The 21,086-nt window shown below is 49.1% G+C and overlaps 1 protein-coding gene across 1 annotated transcript; it reads left to right on the top strand.

The window, feature by feature from the left end:
- The first annotated feature begins 8,244 nt into the window (after positions 1 to 8,244).
- On the top strand, positions 8,245 to 10,509 carry IL31 (interleukin 31). Its single transcript, XM_055236997.1, has 3 exons — positions 8,245 to 8,379; positions 8,545 to 8,693; positions 9,798 to 10,509. Exons 1-3 carry the CDS (start codon positions 8,364 to 8,366, stop codon positions 10,125 to 10,127), a joined length of 495 nt encoding a protein of 164 aa, XP_055092972.1. The 5' UTR covers positions 8,245 to 8,363; the 3' UTR covers positions 10,128 to 10,509.
- Positions 10,510 to 21,086: the final 10,577 nt, after the last annotated feature.

The following is a 21,086-nucleotide window of genomic DNA, read 5'->3' as shown; positions in this document are numbered from 1 at the left end:
AACCGCCAGGACGCGTGCGCGGGGGCCGGGGCCTCTCCAGGCGCGCTCGCCTGCCCGGAGGAAAAAGTCCCCCATCCGGATCACAGACAGCCTGGCCCCAACCACCTGCGTTTTCTCTTCTGCCCTCATCTACAAAAATGGGATAACAGCTGGTGGTTCTAAGTGCGGCAGCTCCCGCAGGCAGTGAGCGCCATAGCTGACCTGTTTCTTAGCTCCTGTCAAGCACTCCCCACGGAAAGTCATCCTATACCCATCTGACAGATGGAGAAAGGAGAAGAGGGCCCAAGGTCAAACCTCTCAACTCCAACCAGCCAGTGGGTTCCAGGGTGGTCTCTCTAACCCTGGAGTCAGGGGTTTTATCACTGTCCACCTGTATAACTGTTTAAGCACCCAGACCTCATTTTATTGAGACAGAGTCTCGCTCTGTCGCCCAGGCTGGAGTCCAGTGGCGAGATCTCAGCTCACCGCGATCTCTGTGTCCCAGGTTCAAGCGATTCTCCTGCCTCAGCCTCCCAAGTAGCTGGGATTATAGGGGCGCATGACCACTTCCGGCTTTTTTTTCTTTTTCTTTTCTTTTTTTCTTTTTTTTTTTTTGAGACCGAGTTTCAGGGGCCGGAGTGCAATGGCAGGATCTCGGCTCACTGCAACCTCCGCCTCCCAGGTTCAACCGATTCTCCTGCCTCAGCCTCCCGAGTAGCTGGGATTACAGGCGCCTGCCACAACGCCCCGCTAATGTGTATTTTTAGTAGAGACGGGGTTTCACCATGTTGGCCAGGCTGGTCTCGAAATCCTGACCTCAGGTGATCCACCCACCTCGGTCTCCCAAAGTGCTGGGATTACATACGTGAGCCACCACACCTAGCCTAATGTTTTGTATTTTGGTAGAGATAGAGTTTCACCATGTTGCCCAGGTTGGTCTCAAACTCCTGGGCTCAGGCAATCCACTGGCCTCAGCCTCCCAAAGTGTTGGGAGCCTGAGCCACCACGCCCAGCCATGAAGCTTCTTTTATAAGGACATTGATCCTATTTCTGAGGAGCCCCCAAACTTAATCACTTCCCAAAGTGCCCCACCTTTTAATACTATCACACTGGGCATCGGGTTCTGACAAATGAATTTTAGAGGAACACATTAACATCTCTCATTATTTTCAACTATAGGATATCGGGACAACTTTACTATTATTAGAAAAATTAGGCTGGGCGTGATGGCTCACCCCTGTAAACCCAGCACTTTGGGAGGCTGAGGTGGGTGGATCACCTGAGGTCAGGAGTTCGAGACCAGCCTGACCAACATGGTGAAACCCCATCTCTACTAAAAATACAAAAATTAGCCAGGCGTGGTGGCACGTGCCTATAGTCTCAGCTATTTCGGAGGCTGAGGCAGGAGAATCGCTTGAACCCAGGAGGCGGAGGTTGCAGTGAGCCAAGATCACATCACTGCACTCCAGCCTGGGCAACAGAGTGAGACTGTCTCAAAAAAAAAAAAAAAAAAAAAAAAATCCCAAACTGGGAGTTAAGGCAAAAAGATGACCATATGTCCTTTCTTTTCCTTGTTTTTTTTTTTGAGACAAGGTCTCGCTCTGCCGCCCAGGCTGGAGTGCAGTGGCGCAATCTCGGCTCACTGCAAGCTCTGCCTCCCGGGTTCACGCCATTCTCCTGCCTCAGCCTCCTGAGTAGCTGGGACTACAAGCGCCCACCACCATGCCCGGCTAATTTTTTGTATTTTTAGTAGAGATGGAGTTTCACCGTGTTAGCCAGGACTCCTGACTTCGTCATCTGCCCGCCTCAGCCTCTCAAAGTGCTGGGATTACATGCATGAGCCACCGGGCCCAGCCAAGCATATGTCCTTTCAAAGAAGAAAATATCCTTTTTTTTTTTTTTTTTTTTTGAGACAGGGTCTCCCTTTGTTATCCAGGCTACTGTGCAGTAGCGTGATCACAGGTCACTGAAGCCTGGACCTCCTGAACTGAAGTGGTCCTCCCACCTCAGCCTCCTGAGTAGCTGGGACTACAGGCATGCATCACCATGCCTGGCTAATTTTTTTGTATTTTTAGTAAAGTTGGGGTTTCGCCATGTTGCCCACGCTGGTCTCGAATTCCCGATCTCAAGTGATCCACCCACCTCAGCCTCCCAAAGTGCTGAGATCACGGGCGTGAGCCACCATGCCTGGCTCTCAAAGAATAAAATAAATATCTATGAGTCCATAGTGATATAAATAATCAAGGAGATGAATCACAGATATGGGGCTCCTGCGATTTTGATAGAGCAACAGATGGACAATGTGCAGTGAAGGAAGAGAAGGCTGAGAGGGGAAATCAAGCATCCTGTTTGGAACAAGTTAAGGTCCAGATGCCAATGGGCGTCTACTCTGTCAAATCAGCCATTGGTTAGGAGTAAGAGCTGAGGAATGAGGTCAGGTCTGGGCAGACCACAGAGCCCAAGATACACAGAAGAGGCCCAGCCAGGAAGCCCTTCCACCCTTCATCCCAAGTCCCCCTGCAGCCACCACTGTCTCTTTTCTCTTCCTTCTCATCCAAGCTTCTTGACACAGTGGTCTATGCTCACTTTTTCTTTTTCTCTTTTCTTTTGAGACGGAGTTTTGCTCTGTTGCCCAGGCTGGAGTGCAGTGGCGCAATCTTGGCTCACTGCAACCTCCGCCTCCTGGGTTCAAGCAATTCTCCTGCCTCAGCCTTCTGAGTAGCTGGGATTACAGGCTCCCGCCGCCATGCCCAGCTAGTTTTTGTATTTTTAGTAGAGACAGGGTTTCACCATGTTGGTCAGGCTGGTCTCGAACTCCTGACCTCAAGTGATCCGCCCGCCTCGGCCTCCCAAAGTGCTGGGATTACAGGCGTGAGCCACTGCACCCAGCCTTCTTTTTCTCTTGAGAGTGCCTTCTCCATGTTCTAGATTAAATCATCGTCTTCTCCTTGTCCTGTTAATGGAAGCCGCCCCCAAGGCTCCATGCTTGACTTCCACACCTCACACTGCTCATCTCTTAATGGCTTACAGTTTTATCTGCCACAGTACCTTGATGACACCCACATTTACGTCTGTAGTTCCTTCCTTCACACTCCAGACCCACACATCCGACAGCCTACTGTGTGTCTTCAGCTGAGCATCCATAACACTTCCCATTCACTGCGTCAAAAGCTGAATCAGGCCGGGCACGTGCCTCGCACCTATAGTCCCAGCACTTTGGGAGGCCAAGGTGAGTGGATTGCTTGAGCCCCGGAGTTCAAGACCAGCCTAGGCAACAGAGGAGGATCTTATTTCTACAAAAAGTTAAAATTAAAAAGTTAGCCAGGCCTGGTGGTATGCTGTGTGCCTGTAACCCCAGCTACTCAAGAGGCTGAGGCAGAAGGATCTCTTAAGCCTGGGAGTTTGAGGCTGCAGTGAGCTGTGATCACATCACTGCACTCTAGCCTAGGTGACAGACTGAGACCTTGCCTCTTAAAGAAAACAAAACAAAACCAGCCAACCAACAAGCAAAGAGCCAGAATTCATCACCTCACCCAAGCCCCAAAGGCCTTAGGCCTGTGATCCTCTCAGTTTGTACCAATATCATTTATCCAGTTGCCCAAACCAGAAACCTAGAGGTCGTCCTCAACTCTTCCCTTTCCACTATCCCCATATCCAATCAAACACTACCTCTGGCTGGGCACTGTGGCTCACACCTATAATCCCAGCACCTTGGGAGGCCGAGGCAGGTGGATCACAAGGTCAGGAGTTCAAGACCAGCCTGGCCAACATGGCAAAACCCCATCTCTACTAAAAATACAAGAAAAACAAACAGACAAACAGAAAAAAACGCCAAGAGTGGTGGCTCATGCCTGTAATCCCAGCTACTCAGGAGGCTGAGGCAGGAGAATCGCTTGAACCCGGGAGGCAGAGGTTGCAGTGAGCTGAGATCATGCCACTGCACTCCAGCCCAGATGACAGAGCGAGACGCTGTCTCAAAAAAAAAAAAAAAAACAAAACCACCTCTTATGTGTTTTTCCTCCTAAACGTTTCTACAATCCATCCACACCTCTTCATCTCCACTATCACTATCACCCTATTCTCACCCTCACCTTTGGGCATGTTGATTTTGAGGTATCACTGGGACATTCAGGTGGACATTTAGGTCTGGAGTGTGAAGAAGACAGACACTAAAGTGTGAGGAATCCAGATCATGGGTGGACACCATGGAGCTAGGGAGAGGGGCAAAATGGATCAGGATGACGTTGTTACAGGAGAGGAACAAGAGGTTGTCAAGAATGTGCAAGTGGTTGGCAATGTTTCATGCTATAGAGGAGTCATGTAAAATGAAGGCTGAAACCCCAGTAAGGCTGACAACATGTGGTCTCTGGGTACTGTATTAGTTCTTTATTGCTGCCATAACAAATATCACAAACAGCGTTTAAAACCACAAATGCAGCCAGGCGTGGTGGCTCCCACCTGTAATCCTAGCACTTTGGGAGGCCAAGGTGGGTGGATCACTTGAGGTCAGGAGTTCAAGACCAGCTTGGCCAACATGGCAAAACCCCGTCTCTACAAAAAATACAAAAATTAACCAGGCATGGTGGTGCGTGCCTGTAATCCCAGTTACTTGGGAGGCTGAGACAGAAGAATTGCTTGAACCCAGGAGGCAGAGGTTGCAGTGAGCCAAGATCATGCCACCGCACTCCATCCTGGGCAAAAGAGCCACACTCCATCTCAAAATAACAAACAAATAAATACATACATACATACCACAAATGTGGCCAGGCGCAGTGGCTCACGCCTGTGATCCCAGCACTTTGGGAAGGTGAGGCAGGATTGCTTGAGCCCAGGAGTTCAACACCAGCCTGGGCAACATGGTGAGACCCCATTGCTACAAAACATAGAAAAATTAGCCAGGCATGGTGGTGCAGGCCTATAGTCCCAGCTACTTGGGAGGCTGGGGTAAGAGGGCTGCTTGAATCTGGGAGGTCAAGGCTGCAGTGAGCCGTGATCACGCCACTTCACTCCAGCCTGGGTGAGAGAGCAAGATCCTTTCTATTAAACACACACACACACACACGCACACACAATTTTCTTTCTGATAGCGTTTGTAGGTCAAAGTCTAGCATGCCACGGATAGATTCTTTGCTCAGGAACTCACTGCGCTAAAATAAAGGTGCCGGCCGGCTAGGGTTCTCATCTAGGTCTCAGCATCCTCTTCCAAGCTCACTGGTTATTGACCAAATTATTTCCTTCTCGTGCTTTCCACGCTGCCCCCCACCATCTTCAAGCCAGCAACAGCAGGTGAGCCCTTCTCTTGCTCGGAATCTCTCTGACTTCCTCTTCTGCTTTATGGGCTCATGGGATTGCATTGGGGCGGCCCAGGGAACTCAAGAAAATCTCTCTGTTTTAGGTAAACTGAATAGTAATCATGACTACATCTATAAAATCCCTTTTGCCATGCAATGCAACATAATTATGGCAGTAAACACCTGTGGATGAAGGTCATGCTTACCATGGACTCTGCTAGAGGATTTTGATTAAATTAGTGGGTGGTGAAGGACATATTGTGGCGGTTTGGGAAGTAAGGAAAAAGTCAGTGGTGGCCGGCGGCAGGGGGACTTGAGATGATGGGTGGGAGGGCTTCCTGGCTGTGTCCCCTCTGTGCATCTTGAGTTCTGTGGGCCACCCAGACTGACCTCATCCCAACATGGTGAAACTCCATCTCTACTAAAAATACAAGAATTAGCCAGGCATGGTGGTGTATGCCTGTGATCCCAGCTACTCAGGAGGCTGAGGCACGAGAATTGCTTGAACATGGGAGGCGGAGGTTGCAGTGAGCCGAGATCGCGCCACTTCACTTCTGCCTGGGCGACAAAGTGAGACTCTGTCTTAAGAAAAAAAAAAATGCTACTACTACTAATAAATAAAGTTCATCAGGGCCAGGCATGGTGACTCATGCCTGTAATCCCAGAACTTTGGGAAGCCAAGGTGGGAGGATCGCTTGAGACCTTCTCTCCAAAAAAAAAAAAAAAAAACAAAAGACAAAACAATTAAGAAAAGAAAAAAATAAAGTGCATCTGATCCTATGTTTCCCTACTGAAAGCCGCCCAGCACTGCCTCGTCACATGTGGAATAAAACCCAGGCTCTTTGTCCCAGCCCCAGGCCTCTGTGATGGAGCCACTGCCCACCTCCCCACTACCCTCCTGTCCTCTCGCATCACTGCGGCTGCCATGACCCTCTTCTCATTCTAGGAACAGCATCGAGCTCATTTTCACCTGAGGATTTTGCACTCATGTCCCGTCGCCTTAGAACACTCTCCTCCCGCGTCTTCCCACCTCCGGCTCCTTCTTATCTTTCAGTCTCTGCTTCAGTGTCATCTCTCAGAGAGACTTTTGCTGATCACCTGACTTAAAGTATCCTGCCCGTCACTCTCCAGCCGTCACAGTGCTTTCCAGCTTATTTATGAATGTTGTTGCTGTTGTCCGCAGCCCACAGCAATGCTGGGCCCACAAGCGCAGGAACCTCTGTCTAACTTCTTCACCGCTATTCCCGATACCCTAGAAAAGGGCCTAATCAAAGCCGGCACTAAAGTATGAATAAGGAGGCCGGGTGCAGTCGCTCATGCCTATAATCCCAGCAGTTTGGGAATCTGAGGCGGACAGATCACCTGAGGTCAGTAGATCGAGGCCAGCCTGGCCAACATGGTGAAAACCTGTCTCTACTAAAAATACAAAAATTAGCCCGGCGTGGTGGTGGGTGCCTATAATCCCAGCTACTCGGGAGGCTAAGGCAGGAGAATTGCCTGAACCCAGGAGGCGGAGGTTGCAGTGAGCCAAGATCGTGCTGTCGCACTCCAGCCTGGGCGACAAGAGCGAAACTCTGTCTCAAAAAAAAAAAAAAAAAAAAAATTAGCATAGTGATTTGTGCCTGTGATCCCAGCTATTTGGGAGGCTGAGGTGGGAGGATCACTTGAGCCCAGGGGATCGGGGCTGCAGTGAGTTGTGATGATGCCACTGCACTCTGGCCTGGGTGACAGAATGAGACCCTGTCTCAAAAAAAAAACAAAAAGAAAGCTAATGAAATTAGAAATAAAGTTTCTAAGGCCAGCGTGGTGGCTCACGCCTGTAATCTCCGCACTTTGGGAGGCGGAGGCAGGTGGATCACAAGGTCAGGCGTTTGAGACCAGCCTGGCCAACATAGTGAACCCTGTCTCTACTAAAAATACAAAAAGTTAGCTGGGCGTGGTGGTGGGCATCTGTAATCCCAGCCTCTCAGAAGGCTGAGGCAGGAGAATTGCTTGAACCTGGGAAGTGGAGGTTGCAGTGAGCCGAGATTGCGGTGCTGCACTCTAGCCCAGGTGACAGAGCGAGACTCTGTCTCAAAAAAAAAAAAAAAAGAAAAAAGAAAAAAGAAAAAAAAGCAATAAAGTTTCTAGCTGGCGCAGTGGCTCATGCCTGTAATTCCAGCACTTTGGGAAGCCAAGGCGGGCAGATCACCTGAGGTCAGGAGTTAGAGACTAGCTTGACCAACATGGCGAAACCCCATTTCTACTAAAAATACAAAAATTAGCTGGGCATGGTGGTGCATGCCTATAGTCCCAGCTACTTGGGAAGCTGAGACTGAGGCATGAGAATTGCTTGAGCCCAGGAGGCAGAGGTTGCAGTGATCACGCCACTGCACTCCAGCCTGGGTGACAGAGCAAGACTCCATCTCAAAAAAACCAAACCAAAACAAAAAAGATATGAACAAGGATTTCAAGCAATAACTCTGGAGCACAGTCTCTGGTTCTGGGCCCTGAGACTGCAGAGGCACGATGGAGAGTCCAGTGATGTCCAAGGCCACGGAATTGAGATGAAGCCTTCGACCCGCCACATTCACAGCAGTTATGGGGCCGTCCCTGCACACGGCGTGGGCATATGCTGCAGAAATTTCCAGAGATACCGCATTCTGCACATCTCATGCTGGCTTCGCATTTCCTCCTCAGAAATTCCCTGTGGGCGCTGGTCTTCAACTCCTGGAAGTCACCCGCTCCTTGGTGGTATGGCTGTGTCTGTCAACCCTGGGCTTCAAAATTTTGTCTAGTCAAATCAACAGGCTCCTTCCAAGAAGAAAGGCAAAGATGCATTCATGTGCCTTCTTGTGAAGTATGTGTGTGTCTGAGTCAGGCATCTGCCCACCTTGAGGGTAACCTCAGCATTTCCTTTCAGCCCTTTCACTCAGCCGTGGCCAGTAGAACTTTGAGTGTTTTCTGGAGAAAAGCTGAGTAAATGGTTTTGCCATGGGCGGGACACTGACTGCTCTTCCTCCTCACCCTGGCTCTTTATATATCTCCAGGCAGCCATGGCGAACACATCTGGCTCCAGAAGCCCCCACCGAAGCCGGCCTTGCTCTCTCTCCCATGGCCTCTCACTCAGGTATCACTGGTCCTGGTGCTTCCGGAGTCTTGGGCATCATCTTGTCTCACCAGGAAGATTCTGGAAGCACTGCCCCCAGGGTTGGCTCAGCAGCGGCTGTAGGGATGGAGCCGGGGTGGGCAGGGGTGTGTGATGCATGCGCTCATGGCATCGTTCTCTCTCCAGGCCCCGCGACGTCCGTGCTGTTTCTGTTCTGCTGCCTGGGAGGCTGGCTGGCCTCCCACACGTTGCCCGTCCATTTGCTACGACCAAGTGATGATGTACAGAAAATAGTCGAGGAATTACAGTCCCTCTCGAAGATGCTTTTGAAAGACGTGAGTGCCCTAGAGATTTCTTTTCTAAACGATTTCTTAAAAATGCCTTCCATTGCCCTCCAAAGAGGCTCCTCTCTCCAGACCCGAAACCAGGGCTGTAGCTATGCCAGGAAGGGATGGGGGAAACTAGACAGGCAAAGATGGCTTTCTTTTTTTTTGAGACAGAGTCTCATTCTGTCGCCCAGGCTGGAGTACAGTGGTGCAATCTTGGCTCACTGCAACCTCTGCTTCCTGGGTTCAAGCGATTCTCCTGCCTCAGCCTCCGGAGTAGCTGGGACTACAGGCATGTGCCACCATGCCCGGCTAATTTTCATATTTTTAGTAGAGACAGAGTTTCTCCGTGTTGGCCAGGCTGGTCTTGAACTCCTGACCTCAAGTGATCCGCCGGCCTTGGCCTCCCAAAGTGCTGGGATTACAGGTGTGAGCCACTGTGTCCAGCCAAGATAGCTTTGATCAAACGAACAAATACCCAAACTTGGAAACAATTCATGAAATTGGCATTACTCTTCTCATCTGCCTTGGTATTTAGACCTTAGCCTTAGCTGTTATAAAAGGCAGAGGTTGTTACCCACCCAAGATGACTGGGCAGTTCAGGTTGATGAGGTGCTGCTGGCAATTTGGTCTGACTCAAAAATAGTTAGTCCTTAGAAAGAGGAAGGAAGGGAGTGGTCCGGACTCCTTGGTTTGTTTGGGAAAACTCTCGCCTGCATCTCGGAGGCCTTTCCGGACAAGCCTAACACTCTTCTCTATAAGTGGGGCATGCCTGGCTTTAACAGAGTCCCAAAGGGCAGGGAGCTGCCAAGGAAGGCCAGATGTGCTGCAATTCCCACCACCCTGAGCACGTGAGAGTGGGTTCTGGAAGGCTGGGGAGGCCTCAGCTGGATGGATCAGTGGTTCTGGGCACAGGCTTCAGGACTGCAGCCACCTAAGCTCTAGTTTCATCTGGAAATGGGGTTGGTGATGGCACAGCCTCATAGGGTTGTGACATTGATCAGATAAATATCTCAACCAGGCGGGTTACGGAGGAAGCATGCAAACATTCACTGTTAGGACTTGCAGCTGTTATTGCAAACCCAACACGCACCATTTCTCCTCATTCCACAGGTGGAGGAAGAGAAGGGGGTGCTCGTGTCCCAGAATTACACACTGCCATGTCTCAGCCCTGACGCCCAGCCGCCAAACAACATCCACAGCCCAGCCATCCGGGCATATCTCAAGACAATCAGACAGTTAGACAACAAATCTGTTATTGATGAGATCATAGAGCACCTCGACAAACTCATATTTCAAGATGCACCAGAAACAAACATTTTTGTGCCAACAGACACCCATGAATGTAAGCGCTTCATCCTGACTATTTCTCAACAGTTTTCAGAGTGCATGGACCTCGCATTAAAATCATTGACCTCTGGAGCCCAACAGGCCACCATTTAAGGCCATCTCTTCCTTTCGGAATGGCAGGAACTTCAGGAGCCTTAAAAAGATGACCGACAGCTAAGTGTGGGAACTCTGCCGTGAATCCTTAAGTACATTTTCCAATGAATAATCTCAGTGATCCCTCATATGGGCTAGTCCCAGGAGGGCTGAGATGTACATTTGTGAATTACCTTGAAAAACATTAGGTTATTGTTATTAGTCTTGGTATTTACAGAATGCTTTTCTTCTGCAGGCTTAAATCTTACTTATTGTACCCTTGTGAGGGCCGGAGGTGGCAGCTATGTTAATTTATTAATATTTATTGTACTAAGAGTTGTTAATGCTCCCTGGGGGAGCCCTTGGAATCTATTTAATAAATTATATTGAATTTTTCTCATAATCTGTGACACATTTTGTGAGAGGCTTGACATTGGCAAATGGGACTGCAAGCTGGGTAGAGTTGTGGCAGAGGGCAGATGGACATGCTTAGAAAGAGGTATCGCTTCTACCACTGTCATTTCTTCCCACTGGACAGGCTCAGTAAAAAATAATGACCCTGAGCCAGGCACTGTGGCTCACACCTGTAATTCCAGCACTTTGGGAGATAAAGGCAGGAGGATCACTTGAGCCCAGGAGTTCAAGACCAGCCTGGGCAACATAGTGAGACCCCATCTCTATTTAAAAAAAAAAGAAAGAGAAAAGAAATAATGACCCTGGCGGGACACGGTGGCTAGTTTCATCTGGAAATGGCGATGGTGATGGCCACAGCCTCACAGGGTTGTAACACAGATCAGATATCCCAGCACTTTGGGAAGCTAAGCCTGGAGGACGGCTTGGGGCCAGAGTTTTGGACCAGCCTGGGCAACATAGCAAGATCCCATCTCTAAAAAACCAAACCAAAACAAAACAAAACAAAAAAATTAGCCAGACATGGTGGTGTGCTACTTGGGAGGCTGAGGTGGGAGGATTGCTTGAGCCCAGGAGTTCGAGGTAGCAGTGAGCTAGGACAGCACCACTCACTCCAGAGATAAGGCAAGACCTCAGCAGCAATAAACACTCCTTGAGCATTTTCTTTATGCCAGGTCATGTTAAGCACCATCCTCTTTTCATAGGTAGGGAAACTGAGGCAGGAAGTCAGTCAGTCACTTGCTCAAGGCCACACAGCTGTTAAGGGGTGGAGCCCAGATTCCAGCCTGAGCTTCTCTGCCTTCCCCAGGCTTTGACCCTCCCCGGGCAGTGGCTGGGTCTCACAGGCCCTCGATGCCAGGTGCGGCATGCAGCAATCTTAAAGTGTCCTCTGCACAACTCCCCGCTGGGTTTTCAGGGCCTAGGGGACTTCTTCGTAGCCAGGTCCAAAGATTTTGTCATTTGAATCAATGTTAAGTCCACAACTGTTAAGGCTTCTTGGAGATCACCCAGACTCAAAGTGTGGTCCCTGGCCCAGCAGCAGCAGCAACAGCCCGTGGCAACATTTTAGAAACGTCAATCATCAGGTCTCACCCTAGACCTACTGAATCAGAAGGTCTGTGGGTGGAGACAGCAATCTGGGCTTTATGGGGCCCTCCAGGGGATTCTAATACACCCTTGAGTTTGAGAACCACTAATCTTGAGTCTACCAGCACCTATATCTTCATCTTATCTCGGGGGAAACTGAGGACCGAAGAGGTGTGGTTTACACAAGTCCACATGTAAGGGGGGATGTGGTTAGGACTCTGAGACATGCACTTCAGTCTTGGACTTCTCATTTTTCTCGCAGGTATTTCTACTGCAGTCCCCTAGCAGGCTTTTTTTTTTTTTTTTCCTTCGGAGGGTTTCACTCTGTCACCTAGGCTGGAGTGCAGTGGTGCGATCTCAGCTCACCGCAACCTCTGCCTCCCAGGTTCAAGCGATTCTCCTGTCTCAGCCTCCCAAGTAGCTGGGACTACAGGCGCCCGCCACCACGCCTGGCTAATTTTTTGTATTTTTAGTAGAGACGGGGTTTCATCATGTTAGCCAGGATGGTCTCAATCTCCTGACCTTGTGATCCGCCTGCCTCGGCCTCCCAAAGTGCTGGGATTACAGGCGTGAGCCGCTGCACCCAGCCCCATAGCAGGCATTTAAGTCCCTAGATATCCTAGTCTCCAATGACAAGGTTTTGGTGATCTTTCCAGAAAATATCCAGTGTGGTGGACTTCTATCTCTCTTTCTGACTGTCCTGCATCAGAACACCTTTACACATATTAGAAACATTATCTAAAACTGGGAAATAAGGCAAAAAGATGACCATATGTCCTTTCAAAGAATAAAGTAAATACCCACAAGTTCATAGTGATATAAACAAATGGTTGGGCCGGGCGTGGTGGCTCACACCTGTAATCCCAGCACTTTGGGAGGCTGAGGCAGGAGCATCACTTGAGGTTAGGAGTTTGAGACCAGCCTGGACAACATGGCGAAATCCCATCTCCACAAAAAATACAAAAACTGGCTAAGCGTAGTGGTGCACGCCTGTAATCCCAGCTACTTGGGAGGCTGAGGTACGACTTGCTTGAATCTGGGAGGCGGAGGTTGCAGTGAGCCGAGATGGCATCACTATACTCCAGCCTGGGCAACAGAGTGAGACCCTGTTTCAGAAACAACAACAACAACAACAACAACAACAACAATAAGATGGTTGACGAGATAAATAAATGAGGGAAAAGGGACAAATGTTCCTTATACTTTTTTTTTTGAGATGGAGTCTTACTCTGTCGCCCAGGATGGAGTGCAGTGGTGCAATCGAGGCTCACTGCAACCTCTGCCTCCTGGGTTCACGCCATTCCACTGCCTCAGCCTCCAGAATAGCTGGGATTACAGGCGCCCACCACCACGCCTGGCTAAGTTCTTTGTATTTTTAGTAGAGATGGGGTTTCACCGTGTTAGCCAGGATGGTCTCGATCTCCTGACCTCGTGATCCACCTGTCTCGGCCTCCCAAAGTGCTGGGATTACAGGAATGAGCCACCACGCCCAACTAGAATTCTAATTAATAAATCATAAATATAGGAGGAATGAGGTAAATAGAAAGTCATCATTAGAACACCACAGTAATAACGGCCTCAGGCAGGATCAACAGAAGAATGCTGAAGTTAGCAGGTGAAACTTTCAGGAGAAACAGGAAATCTGCATAGCCTCAAAAATCTCCCTTCAAACCATGGTGGTGGCTTTAACGTATGTCCACAAATCTTCAATATTCCTCCCTCCAGGAGGTGGGGCTTAACTTCTCTCCCATTGAAGGTGGGTGGGACTTGGTGACTCCCTTAAGAACAGAGCACAAGAGGGAATACAGCAAGGCGGCAGGAGAGATGTGTCTCAGACACCACCTCCAGCCAGTGAGCCCATGCTTGGGTATCATGCACCCCTCACATGACACAATGAGAAGGTACCTCCTGCTCACTTCTCTGTGATCTTCCAAAACCACCATCCCAGTCCCATCAGGAGAAAACACCTGCCAAGCCCAACCTAGGGTCATTTCACAAAATCCTTGACTGGCACTCTTCAAAAGTGTCAGGGTCATGAAAAACAAGGAAAGGCTAAGAAATGGTCACAGATTGAAGACTAAGGACATACAAGCACTAAGCACAATGTGGGAATCTGGACTGACTCTTGCACCAGAAAACAAACATTAGTGAAAAACATGGAGAAAATTCAGACAGCTGGTAGTTTAGTGATTAATATCGTATGAATGTTAATCACTTAGTTTTTATAAACTTGCAGAGTTATTTAAGAAATTTCCACTTAGGGGAAGCTGGAAGGGTATATGGAACCCTCTGTACTGTTTATAACTTTTCTATAAATCTAAAATTACTTAAAATACGTTAGGTGCTGTGGCTCACCCCTGTAATCCCAGCGCTTTAGGAGGCTGAGGTGGGTGGATCACTTGAGTGATGAGCTGGAGACCAGCCTGGGCAACATGGCAAGATCCCAACATGGTGAGATCCCACCTCTTTTTTTTTTTTTTTGAGACAGAGTTTTGCGTTCGTTGCCCAGGCTAGAGTGCAATGATGCAATCTCAGCTCATTACAATCTCCACGTCCCGGGTTCTAGCAATTCTCTTGCCTCAGCCTCCAAGTAGCTGGGATTACAGGCATGCACCACCACGCCCAGCTAATTTTTGTAGTTTTAGTAGAGCTGGGGTTTCACCATGTTGGCCAGGTTAGTCTCAAACTCCTAACCTCGAGTGATCTGCCCGCCTCGGCCTCCCAAAGTGCTGGGATTACAGGCATAAGCCACCACACCTGGCCTTCCCACCTCTTTTTTTTTTTTTTAATTACTTAAAACACTTTTTTTTTTGCCAGGTGCGTTGGCTCATACCTGTAATCCCAACACTTTGGGAGGCTGAGGCTGGTGGATCACCCGAGGTCAGGAGTTGAGACCAGCCTGGCCAACATGGTAAAACCTCATCTCTACTAAAAAATAACAAAAATTAGTCAGGTGTGGTGGTGCACACCTGTAGTTCCAGCTACTAGGGAGGCTGAGGCAGGAGAATCACTTGAACCCGGGAGGCAGAGGTTGCAGTGAGTGGAGATTGCACCACTGCGCTCCAGCCTGGGCAACAGAGTGAGACTCCATTTCAAATAAAAAAAAAACAAACTAAAAAAAAAATTCAGTTCCTCAGTGTCACTCACATCTCGCGTGCTTGACAGCTGCAGCAGCTAGTGGCGACATTATTGGATGGCACAGACACAGAACATCTCCATTACCGCAGGAAGTTCTATTAGATGGCATTGTTCTCAGAGAATGGAACATCGGCATTGCTCTTGGTGAATGGAACTTTGTTTGACGTATTATATATTATTCATTAGGCCCCAGGGTCTTTGAACTTAGAGAAAACAGATAAGATGCAAATGATCTCTACCAAGTAGAGAAGATGACTCCAAAGGTTATGGCTGTATTCACTGTAGGGCATGAACCACTTTCACATCTAACAGAGCTGTTTGATTCTGGCATTCTTTATCTTCCTTGACAACAGACAGACAGACAGATGAGAAACCAATATTAGTCTCTCATCTCCTCCTTTGAATCAGCTGCGTTATGCTGATTCCCTCAACACCGAATTGAATAAAAGCTTGACATGTTCCCACTCTGGGTAAGGGTTGTTTGGTGGGCAGCAAGGCCTGCTGTCTGCTGCAGAAACTGAAATGTGACACGTGTCTTCCCAGCCTCCCTCGTAGCTAGGCTGTGGGCCTGAGACCACGGCAATGCAATCAGACTTCAAATCAGACGCTGGTGACATGAAGCAGCAGAGATGGTGGCAGGTGCTTCGTTGCAGGGAGAGGTGGCAATTGCAACAAGATCCCCTCTCTGGAGGAATAGGGGCTGAGCTCTCAGTGGCCACCTGGTGCCCCCACCCCAGGCGGGTTCCCATGAGCAACCGGCTCACAGCGATTCCGCAAACCACCTGGTCTCCTTTAATGAATTCCCGTTCTGATTCAATCTGCCAGAAGAGTCATTTAATGCTATTGGATTGATGGATTGACCAAGGAGCTCCCGCAGATCTAGTGCAGGCTCAGCCTTTCTCCTTCTGTCACTGAAAGCCCGCAGTTCTGGAGATGACTCAGCCACGGGCTGGGGGACTCCACTGCACGCTTCTCACTAAAACCACCGCATTGATCTTACAGGGAGAAAAAACCTTTCAAAGTTGCTAATTTCTCCTCTCCTTCCAGGTCCTCGGATGAAGAGGCAAACCCGCTAACCAAATGCTCTGTCTGTCCTTTGGGTAGAGCATGCAGGCTTCATTCCGGGCTGCAGGGCCAGCTTCGCGAGCCTGTGACCTACTCAGTCATGGGGCCCAGAGCTCAGAGGGCCCTGAGCTTGTTTTCACCCTCTGTTCTCATCACTGTCTTGAAATGCTTAGTGATTTCTAAACAAAGTACACAGCCGGTACTGCTGAGAGGGAGGTGAAATGCAGATTCCTAGGCTTACACCCAGAGGTTCTGATTTAGCAGTTTTGGCTGGGCCCTGGAATCAGTTTTTTTTGTTGTTTTTTTTGTTTTTTTTTGTTTTTAACAGATTCTTGCTCTGTTGCCCAGGCTGGAATGCAGTGGCGCAGTCTCGGCTCACTGCAGCCTCTGGCTCCCGGGTTGAAGCAATTCAGCTCCCGCAGCCTCTTGAGTAGCTGAGATTACAGGTGCATGTCACCATGACCGGCTAATTTTTGTATTTTTAGTAGAGATGGAGTTTCACCATGTTGGCCAGGCTGGTCTCGAACTCCAGACCTTATGTGATCCACCCACCTGGGCCTCCCAAAGGGCTGGGATTACAGGCATGAGCCACCGCGCCCAGCCCAGAATCAGTATTTTAAACAGTTTTTTAAAACATATAATTTATATACTGTAAAGTTAGCCCATTTAAAGTGTATAATTAGGCCAGGTGTGGTGGCTCACATCTGTAATCCCAGCATTTTTGGAGGCCGAGGCAGGTGGATCACTTGAGTTCAGGAGTTCGTGACCAGCCTGGCCAACATGGGGAAACCCCATCTCTAATAAAAATACACAGATTAGCGAGGCATGGTGGCCTGCGCCTATAATCCCAGCTACTCAGGAGGGTGAGGCAAGTGAATTGCTTGAACCTGGGAGATGGAGGTTGCAGTGAGCTGAGATCATGCCACTGTACTCCAGCCTGGGTGACACAGCGAGACTCCGTCTCAATAAATAAATACATACATACATACATACATACATACATACAGTTTACAATTGGATGTCTTTTGTGTTTGTTTTGCTTTTTTATACAGATGAGGTCTCACTATATTGCCCAGGTTGGTCTCGAACTCCTGGGGTCATGCCTTCCTCTCACCTCACTCTCCTAAAATGCTGGGATTACAGGCAAGAGCCACCACACTCAGCCACAATTTGATGTTTTTAAAGATATTCACAGTTGTGCCACATCACCACTATCTAATTCCAGAATATTTTTATTATCCCCAAAAGAAACTCTGTACCATGCTGGGTATGGTGGCTCATCTGTAATCCCAGCACTTCGGGAGTTCGAGGTGGGAGGATCGCTTGAGCCCAGGAATTCGAGACCAGCCTGGGAAACACAGCAAGACCCCATCTCTGCAAAAAAAATAAAGAAACCTCTGGCCATGGGCAGGCGCTTCCCATCCCTCCCTAGCCTCAGCCACTGGTAACCACTAAGCCACTCCCTGTCTCCATGGGTTTGCCTGTCTTGCCATTTCATAAACATGGAATCAGACAACATGTGGTCTTTTGTGGCTGTTTCTTTCTCGTAGCCTGGTGTCTTCAAGGTTCATCCGGGCTGCAGCCTGTAGCAGCACTCCTATTCATGGTGATTGCTGTTTGTGGCACAAGACCCTGAGGCCTGATGCAGGGGGTCCACCCGTATGGCAACGATTGCCTTGATGCCTGTTTTCCCCACAGATTCTCAGAAACAAGAAAAACGTCAAAGGGAGATAGGGAAGGAGATTAGGGGCAGACATTTGTATATAAATCAAAATCACCTCCCACAACATGCAAGAGGAAAAAACCTAATTCATATTTGCCTTTCCCCAAAAGACGCAGCACGGGACAGAACCAACCGCAGGAGTGAGTGTGATAACTCGTAAGTTACCTGGAACGCGACTAGCACAAACTCTCAAGTCACTAGAATTTATGTTGATGATAATCTGCCAAAACCTAGAAAGAGGCAAAAAGGACAGGGCGTGGTGGCTCATGCCTGTAATCCCAGCACTTTGGAAGGCCGAGGCGGGTGGATCACTTGCTGTCAGGAGTTCAAGACCGGCCTGGCCAACATGGTGAAACCCCGTCTCTACTAAAAACACAAAAATTAGCCAGGCTTGATGGCGGGTGCTTGTAATCCCAGCTACTCAGGAGGCTGAGGCGGGAGAATCGTTTGAATCCGGGAGGTGGAGGTTGCAGTGAGCCGAGATCGTGCCACTGCACTCCAGCCTGGGCGACTGAGCAAAACTGGTTTCAAAAAAACACACAAAAAGAGGGCCGGGCGCGGTGGCTCACGCTTGTAATCCCAGCACTTTGGGAGGCCGAGGCGGGCGGATCACGAGGTCAGGAGATCGAGACCACGGTGAAACCCCGTCTCTACTAAAAATACAAAAAAATTAGCCGGGCGTGGTGGCGGGCGCCTGTAGTCCCAGCTACTCGGAGAGGCTGAGGCAGGAGAATGGCGTGAACCTGGGAGGCGGAGCTTGCAGTGAGCCGAGATTGCGCCACTGCACTCCAGGCTGGGCGACAGAGCGAGACTCTGTCTCAAAAAAAAAAAAAAAAAAACACACAAAAAAACAAAACATCAGGCACGGTGGCTCACTCCTATAATATCCCAGCACTTTGGGAGGCCAAGGCGGGCAGATCACAAGGTCAGGAGTTCAAGACCAGCCTGGCCAACATGGTGAAACCCCGTCTCTACTAAAAATACAAAAATTAGCCAGCCTTGATGGTATGTACCTGTAACCCCAGCTACTCAGGAGGCTGAGGCAGGAGAATCACTTGAATCCAGGTGGAGGTTGCGTGAGCCAAGATCGTGCCATTGCACTCCAGCCTGGGTGACTGAGCAAAACCCGACTCAAAAAAAGAAAAACAAAAAAACAAACAAAAAAAAAACGTCAGGCATGGTGGCTCACTCCTGTAATATCCTAGCACTTTGGGAGGCCAAGGCAGTCGGATCACAAGGTCAGGAGTTCAAGACCAGCCTGGCCAAAATGGTGAAACTCCATCTCTAATAAAAATACAAAAATTAGCCGGGCATAGTGGCAGGCGCCTGTAATCCCAGCTGCTTGGGAAGCTGAAGCAGGAGAATGGCTTGAGCCCGGGAGGCGGAGGTTGCAGTCAGGAGAGATCGCGCCATTGCACTCCAGCCTGGGTGACTGAGCAGGACTCTGTCTCAAAAAAATAAAAATTAAAAAAGGCCGAGTGCGGTGGCTCATGCCTGTAATCCCAGCACTTCAGGAGGCCGAGGCGGAAGGATCACGAGGTCAGGAGATCGAGACCATCCTGGCCAACATGGTGAAACCCCGTCTCTACTAAAAATGCAAAAATTAGCCAGGCATGGCGTCGTGTGCCCGTAATCCCAGCTACTCAGGAGGCTGAGGCAGGAGAATGGCTTGAACCAAGGAGTCGGAGGATGCAGTGAGCCGAGATCACACCACTGCACTCCAGCGTGGCAACAGAGTGAGACTCCGTCAAAAAAAAAAAAAAAAGAAAGAAAGAGGCAAAAAGACACCAATTTCCAGGGTGTGTCGTGTGATCGAAAAAGTCCAAAATAATTACTTTTAAAAATTCAGTGCCACCAACTCAGAGAGGAAAGGAAAATAAATAAACAAACAAAACATCAAGAGTCACAGAAAACAAAATGGTAATATGATAATATGATTTATTTATTTCAGGGGAACCTTTCTAAGATGGGGTCAAAGCTTAAACCTGCCCAATTGATCAAGGAAGAACAGGGAATACAGAGCTGTAAAAAAACAATTTTAAAGAACATCATTTTCCTATTCTGGAGAATTAAGAGATGAGAGGAAAAAGAAGCCGGGCGCAGTGGCTCACGCCTGTAATCCCAACACTTTGGCAGATGGAGGCGGGCGGATCACCTGAGGTCAGGAGTTTGAGACCAGCCTGGCCAACATGGTGAAACCCCGTCTCTACTAAAAATACAGGCATGGCGGCGGGTACCTGTAATCCCAGCTACTTGGGAGGCTGAGGCAAAAGAATCACTTGAACCCGGGTAGTGGAGGTTGCAGTGAGCCGAGATCACACCAGTGCACTCCAGCCTGGGTGACAGAGCGAGACTCTGTCTCAAAAAAAAAAAAAAAAGAGACAAAGCAAATAGAAGAGGTGATTAGATAAAGAGAGACAAATGAGAAAAGAAGGAGGAGAGGGGAGAGAAAAACAAAAGAAAAGCTTGACCAGGAGTGGTGGTGCCTGTAATCCCAGCTGCTCGGGAGGCTGAGGCATGAGAATCATTTGAACCTGGGAGGTGGAGGTTGCAGTCAGCTGAGATCACGCCACTGCACTCCAGCCTGGATGACAGAGCAAGACTCCGTCTCAAAAGAAACAAACAAAAAAAAGAAAAGCTTACATATAAAACCAGAAATTAGGCAGTAAATGTGAAACTCTGCTCAACCTCACAAGTAACCAAGAAAGGCAAATAAACAGAAGGTTTTTTATGCCTTCACATCAGCAGAGCTTTACAAGTGAGAAAGCCTGAGGGTGAGAGAGGCCCACTCAGCCACTTCTGAAACACGCATCAGAGCCTTACAAAGAGATTCTGTCTCCACCAGTAGCCCTCTCCTGGAATTCCTGCCTCACATAACTTCCTAAGGGAATAATCCTAGATTTGGATGGGATCTGCGCACTTATATGCTCATAATAGCATTGAGGGTAACACCAAAACCAAACAAGCAAACCAAAGTGGAGGTGAGCTGTGTCAGTCCAGGTCCTCTAGAAGCAGGGACCGAGATGGGATTCTTTGCCATGCAAGAGATTCATCAAGGCCAGGCGTGGTGGCTTATGCCTGTAATGCCAACACATTGGGAGGTGGAAGCGGGAGAATCACCTGAAGTCAGGAGTTCAACACCAGCCTGGCCAACATGGTGAAACCCCGTCTCTACTAAAAATATAAAAATTAGCCGGGCGTGGTGGCAGGCACCTGTAATCCCAGCTACTCGGGAGGCTGAGGCGGAAGAATCACTTGAACCTGGGAGACAGAGGTTGCAGTGAGCAGAGATGGCGCCACTGCACTCCAGCCTGGGTGACAGAGTGAGACTCTGTCTCGAAAAAATACCAAATAAATAAAGAGATTCATCAGAGCCAGGCCTGGGAGGGAAAAGAGGAGGGAGCAGGGGTCTCAGGGAGCTGTCCCACCACAGGCAGGTCTGACTCTTGCTGGAGGACAGGAAGGAGGAAGGAAAGGAGGTTGGGGGCAGCATCTTGGCCTACGGTGCTATCCTGGGAGACTTCAGCACGAATGTGGGAAAATTCTCAGACAGAGAA

This window comes from Symphalangus syndactylus, chromosome 13 (genome assembly GCF_028878055.3).
Source record: "Symphalangus syndactylus isolate Jambi chromosome 13, NHGRI_mSymSyn1-v2.1_pri, whole genome shotgun sequence".
NCBI classification, from domain to species: domain Eukaryota; kingdom Metazoa; phylum Chordata; class Mammalia; order Primates; family Hylobatidae; genus Symphalangus; species Symphalangus syndactylus.
This window is presented reverse-complemented; position numbering and strand designations above follow the sequence as displayed.